Raw genomic sequence first — 6,939 nt, 5'->3', positions numbered from 1 at the left:
GTAGTCTGCGTTAGGAATACGAGGACAGTAGAGTAGAGAGGATGCTGGGGATGGAAGATAACTCGCAGAAACCATTCTGCAGTAGAAACCGTAGAGTCCCTGTTGGCTCCAGGTCCTGAGCTGCAGCATGGTCCCTCCATCCCTGAGCCCACATTTGCTTTCACCCCACGTCTCTTCATGGCAAACTCCTTTACATTTTCTAACTTTCTTTCCACAAGTGCCTGCATTACTTTTAATTTTTGGGCCTTCGGCTCTTGTTACATCCAAATCAATCGGCACATCCTACTAGTCAGCTAGCACAGTGCATTTTACTAGGTCAGTTTATGTGTCTGCTAGTCTCCACTTCCTGGCATCCACCAACCTACAAACGCTGGGCTCACAGATGAAGTAGTGAGCTGCTGCAAGGCGTCTTCACATGTAAAGGAAGTTTGCTGCTAGGCACAAGCCTAGAAATGGCCATAGGCCTGAAGATCTGGGGAGCTGTTAGGTACTCCACTGTGCGGCAGCAATCAGCAGTGTCTGTTGAAGTTGAGAAAGGCACACTTGAGTTGCCATTCAAAGCCATTCTACATTTACATATATATTCATTAATGATGGTCCCATGTGGCCAGTTTTTATTAACTTTTCTTACAAGGACATAGTCAACACTTTTTAAAAAGTTTTTAAGAAAACTAAATATTTATTACTATGTGCATTGAAGGAAACTTAACACAAGAAGCTAAGAGGAGAGCCTCCAGGCACAAGCAGCTCAGATGGAGGTGTCTGTATTCAAGAGTTTCTCAATGCTTTTTTCAAGGAGTCTTTCAGATGGCCTGATGCTATCAAGTCCTTTACAGAGAGATTTTTTTTTTTAAACTCCAGACTCATTCTCAGCCATCCTCCAGTGGGAATTTTTGCCATGTATTTTAATGTTGTCCTTATTTCTGTTTAAGATTTCAAAAGACAAAAAAACACAGTAAGCTAGAGTACATGAAGTCATTTATTGATATTGCTTAAGATCCATTATATACAGGTAGAAACCATCAAAATTGTACAAAGAACCATTAAGAATATAGATAACCGTTTTTTTAGACAAAACAACTGGAAAATATTTTAAACAGACAATATATAATTATGAAAAAAGGAGAACACAAATTGTTCTACCAGACAGATTTCAGTCTTTTTAAAAGTCTGCTGTGCAGATCTTAAGTTGAAAAAAAAAATCTGTTTAATGTAGTCATGGGGTTTTAAAAACATTAGTTATAAGATAAAAATTAAGTCTTTCCCTCTCATGGTAAAAGAGAGAGGAACCAAGATAATCTTACCACGAATCTATACAAATTGAAAAATAATTTATATACCAAGCACAAAGAAAATTGAGGCTGCAAATGGTTCTGTAAACTATGTATTTATGAAATGCAAGTGTGTCAGCTTTAGAAATTGGAAGTTAGGCAGCAGTATTGAAGTGTCCCCGTTACAGTCCCTCTCCACAGGCTTACCGCCTGAGCACCAAAGCCGAGGTCTGTGCTGCCCAGGCAAGCGGTCCTGAAAGTAATCAAGAAGTTAAAACTAGCCTACTATCATCAGAAGATGAGGCACCAAGTCGGAGACTGTCTCCTTAGGAATGCGACCTCAGTGGGAGAGCCCAGTACTCAGTTAAGCAGCTGACAGATCTCCTTGTGAACACAGCACAGGAAATCCACATAAGACGATCCCCCATAGAGTCCTTTATCTTCCACCAGGAACTGCCGGAAAACCATCTCCCGCTGCTCCCGCTGCTTCACGATGATGAGCTGGAAAACCAACAGCAGCTGGTTAGAGACACAGTAGATGGATGGGGTCCAGCAATCTCTTGCTTCAAACATGGTAGGAGTGTGAGGCCTGGATGATATGAGCGTGTGTGTGTGTGTGTGTGTGTATGTGTGTGTGTGTGTGTGTGTAGATCCCTGAATCAAGGGTTACAGGCAGTGATAAGATACCCGATGTGGGTACTGGGAACAGGATTCAGTCTTCTGAAAGAGCAGTATGTGCCGTCTCTCCAGCTCTGTGCCTGTTTATTTGGGAGAGGAGAGAGACGCTAACATTTAAACCTCGAAGATAATGCTATGGGAAACAAAGCTTCGCACGGAAGTCTCAGAAGACAGGGTAGGTCAGTGAACATTCCAGACTGGTCCACATTGTACAGTATAACAGAGATACAGAGACAGCTGGCATGTAACTTTACAGACATTTAAAAGGGTGGTAAGGGATTAGAGACAAGTACCATAATAATGGGTTTGGGCCCTTTGCAGGACATGGGATATGGGTGCAGAGGAGGAACTAGGAACCAGCAAGTAGCATAGGTACATTAGTGAGACCGGAACTAGACATGGAGTGGCCGCAGGTCTAGGTGGGTGGTGATGAATAGGAATAGAGATGAAACAGTAAATGTGAGGAAGAGACCACAACCACTGCTGCTCACGGCAACAGACTACACAGCCCTCGGTGCAGCCACAGCTCCACGTACTGCTGTGCACTTAGGGCTCTAACTGGCAGGTGCTGTAAATGCGGGAAACAGTGGATCTGTAAATGTAATATGAAGATGTAGAAACTCTCCATGTAGTTTATACCAAGTCCATGAGGAAATGCTAACACCTATATAAGGAAGAAGAGCCAGGGACCCTGTCACTTCCTTCACTGGTGAGACCATAAGGAGTGCCCACATAAGAAAGCTGCAGTTAGCACCGCGTCAATTGTGTAGTAGGAGAGATGTGGAGCAGGGCCAGGAGCATGGGCCACAAGGGGAATGTCCATGCTTCAAGTTCAGGTTGATAAAATACATATAATTATAGATATATTACAGATTAATTTAAAAAGAGAGATTGAAAAATTACTAAGTCAAAGAATTTTGTGCAAAAGAATTCCCAGAGACTGGGGCTATATTTCAGGAATAACACTACCGTGTGTGAGATCCTGGATTCAGTCATCAGCCCTGGGGTTCAGAGGAGATTCCTAAATTTGATGCACTTATGAAGAAGCCATGTTCTGTGAAATATTGAGTTAATTACTTAACCTCTGCATGCCCAGAGTCCCTTACTCTAAAGAGAGTGTGATTTATCACTTGCACTGTTGTAGTGATTAAATGGATTAAACCATGTACAATACCTTGTATGCCCACAAAATAATTCCTGTCACAAATGTTAGCGATTATTTTCCTTATTTGTCTAATGCTGATAAAAATCTCACATGTGCTAAACATGCATGGCCCAGAGAAGTCTAATAAATATCTGTACAGTTTGTAGACTATGTAACATGTTGACATTACCCAGATGTTGTTCACATGATTCACAGATAGCCTGCACCCTGTCCACCCAGACAGAGGAAAATTGAATAACCTGAAAAGCATTCTAGACCTGTGTCCGATGGGACTCTTGCTTTCTGCAGGCCTGATATTGGCCCAATGAACAGGATCCCTGTTTCCTTGGAAACCACATGTTTATTCAGGATGTCCTATGGCCAGAGCACCTTTCTTAAATGACAAGTTGGAAATGCTCAACCGAAACAGAGAGAGAGCATCAGGTTGCAATCGTAAAGCACCTTTGGAGAGATTTCCTCTAAGGGATGTTGTAGTTGGCTACTTACTCTGCTGTTGTGATGAAATGCTGCCCAAAATCAGTGTGGGGAGAAAAGATTTATTTTACAGGTTATACTCCATTATTGAAGGAAGCCAAGGCAGGAACCTAGGGCAGGAACTAAAGCAGAGCTCATGGGGAAAAGATGCTTACTGGCTTGCTCAGCTACCTTTCTTATATAACTCAGGCCACCTGCCCAGACATGGCACTGCCCCGCAGTAGCCTTGACCTCTTAAATCAATTAGCAATCATGAGAATGCCCTATACACAGGCCCACAGGCCAGTCCAGCAGAGGCAGTTCCTTAGGTGAGGTCTCCTCTCCCCATTCGTAAAAGTAACAACTGACACAACTATGCCGAAGGGTTATTTTGTGTCTATATAGGGATAGACCGTGCCCCTGCATGGCTCTGAGAAATGAAGTTCTTCTCTCCCAGCCTACTATGGCTGCCAAATTGTCTTTACCAATTGGTAGTTTCTATGGAAGGGGAGATGGGGATGGTAAGTCAATATATTATATTTAAGAGAATAGAACTTTTGCTGAACCTCCCAGACAGGTAGTAATACACCTTGAGATCACTTAAGACTGCTCTCCTGGCATGTAACCAACCTGTTGTTTAAATTGCCATTAACAGTGTAACAACAAACCTTGCCTTGGGTTTCTGATGTAATCAGCTTTTATAGACTAAGATAGTACCTAGCTGTACTTTTCACATCCTTCACCCACGAGTATTACATGTATGCTTCATGTTATAATTTGCTGAGAACTGCAAATGGACTAAAAATAGTTTTTTTTTAAAATACAGCCATTGTGAATGTTGAAAGTGACATATGGATATCGCTTGATAAACGATGATGGCGATACTGTCATCATCAGGGTGAGCTGGAGTCAGTGACTTAATCCCTTGTAAACCTCTCTTGAAGATGCTGTCAACTTTACTAGACAGGTACATACACAGAGTCTGGGACAGGCAGATTCACAAGATCGCCCTTGGGCAGGTAGAGTAAGACTCTCACAGCAGGCAGACAGGAGATGATGGAAGACTTCGAAGAATTTAGCTCTGAGCTCATTAAGTGACCAAGTACCTTATTAATGTTTTTCTTTCTGCATCCCAACCAACCACATTTTGGTGTCCTAAGTGAGGAATGTCTACTAAATGAAATCTACACAGCAGAAGAGTTAGCACAAGTCTTTCTCCAGAAGCCTGCCGGACAGATTGACGACAGGTGTGATCCAGATGGATCAAGTGGGACCGTAGACCATCATTCCTTTCAGCTGTGACGTCTGTAGGTTTAATATGCTTCAATCTGTTTATAGAGCTACCACCCTTGGGAACAGCAGAGAAATCTAAAAGTAGGAGTAGATGCATTTACATACAATAAACTTGATAACTCCAGCTGCTTCTGTTTTAGCCACACATCAGAAATAAAGTTTACCCCTAGCTATTTATTTTACAGCCAGTGTTGAAATGACCTTAACTTAAGGGCTCTTAGAGTAAGGGAGGAAAAGCAGAGGAGAGAAATGCCTGGTTTTTTGTAGTTGTCCTGAAGCTGTTCATATTTTAATGTTCATTCTACTTCTCCAAGAAGGGCTGCCCAGTCAAGTACTCACGAGGTGACGTTATCTTAACTTTCCCATTTTAATTAGTAAAATAAAGGAAAGCCAGTGACTGGGCGGGGCGAGGGAGGACTTGTGGCAGCATGAAGTTTCCCAAGGACCAGCTAGACCCAGGTAGGATTGATTGGTGTTAGAAAGCTATGAACATTAAGGATTTTATAGGTCTAGTATCTTATATAGAAGGGCAGTTTGTATCTTTGTCTATTTGATGTACTCTTGTTGTGTAGAGGGTTTGTGAATTGAGAGTTGAATATATAAACTTGTATGGAAAGCTATCGGGCTGTAGAGTTGTATTTATGTGGGATTTTGAGGTAGGGAAACACTCTGGGACAGAGGCAGAGAACAGGTGGTAGAAAATCGCCAGGGAAGGGAGTTTCGAGAACAAATTGGGCTGTGGTGGCAGCTTAGACCTTCATGTGCCAGAGGTGTGTGTGGCTCCGTATCAGGGTCAGGCCTCAGAAATGAGACCTCAGGGCTGGTAGAGAGATAAACCATTTAATATTTTTTAATATTTACTGCAACAGTTTTCTTTGGCAGGAGGTGCTATAAGGCATAGGATAACCTCCATGGCCCAACTCAGCTCTGCCTGCCAATGGACATGTGTAGGGGTGCAGCCACCACAGCTGCGATGAAGGTCACCATCCCTGTGAATTAGCAATGCAGAGGCTTTCAATATGTGCTTCTTGAGAGTTTAAGGTTTCATTCCATTCCTCTGCCAGTATTGGAGAGTACCGTGTTGAGGACTTGAGCCCTAGACCCCCGTAGACCCTACCTTTGCACTGAGTCCATACTGGATGGAAACAGTTCTTTAAAGTCAAGTGTTTAACTCAGAAGAGTTGTGAAGAGACCGTGAGGCTGTTATAATTCCATTACCTCAGCTCTACCTAGAGCTGATGTCTGCACAAAGGAGTCGCTTCTATGGTGAAGATTATTGACTGAGTTAGCATCCAGTTTGCATTTCAAGAGAAAACTGTCCTCACGGTAGCCTGGCTCATGCAGAGGCATGCACCTAAAGCGTCTGATACACATGTCCTACCTGAAAGTCCAGATCCAGGAGACTCCTGCACATAGCTTATGAAGGAGATGGGTACAAAGCAACCAAGTCTAACTTTGGATTCAGGCCATTATTCAAACAGAATAATAAAATGGTTTAACGTAGCTATAAATTGCAAACCCCGATGTAAAACAAAACATTTTGGGGATGTTCTGAAAGATACTTCTATGGTTACATATGATGAGGCACCAAGAGGAAAGTTACTGCGAAGGTCATTGGTGACAGCAGTTGTTCCTACACTACAAGGATGGTCATCAGGATCATTATGTTGGTGTCTAGTAAGAAAACCCATGGTCACAGCTGTTGACTTTTAATGCTTGAGCTTAAGACATATTAGACATATTCAGAGGTGGGAGTTTTCTATCAAAGATCATGAGATATAATTATGAATATGCATTTGAAAGGTTTCTGAAGAAATAATGAAGGGAGAGGGAAAAATTTTCACTTTACCTTCATTGAGTATGGCTTCTTTTGTTGGATGTTATTCATAATCATTCTGAGCTGTTGAGAGTGCGGACTTCCCACCTCAGGCAGCGATGTCTAAATGTAAGAGCACCACAATTTCAGTACAACTTGAGACACTTAGAACAGAAGCAGCGATACGAGACCACAGGATGTTAGAGGCATCCCGCATGTGCCACACAGACTATTCATTGGCTCAGTTAATTTACCTGAAAACT

General features: G+C 42.4%; 1 protein-coding gene across 2 annotated transcripts in view; it reads right to left on the bottom strand.

The window, feature by feature from the left end:
- Window positions 1-986: 986 nt before the first annotated feature.
- Window positions 987-6,939, bottom strand: part of SEC24D (SEC24 homolog D, COPII coat complex component) — a 97,048-nt gene continuing 91,095 nt past the window's right edge. For both annotated transcript variants that reach the window (XM_080915100.1, XM_080915101.1), the window contains exons 22-23: window positions 6,710-6,799; window positions 987-1,772 (exon numbers count right to left, since the gene is read on the bottom strand). In XM_080915100.1, the coding sequence (XP_080771226.1) occupies window positions 1,632-1,772; window positions 6,710-6,799 (231 nt within the window). In that variant the 3' untranslated portion in view covers window positions 987-1,631. The remainder of the gene's footprint in view (window positions 1,773-6,709; window positions 6,800-6,939) is intronic.

Source organism: Micromys minutus (assembly GCF_963924665.1).
Source record: "Micromys minutus genome assembly, chromosome: 4".
Taxonomy (NCBI): Eukaryota; Metazoa; Chordata; class Mammalia; order Rodentia; family Muridae; genus Micromys; species Micromys minutus.
Note: the sequence above shows the minus strand (reverse complement) of the source record. Positions and strands in the feature narration are given on the sequence as shown.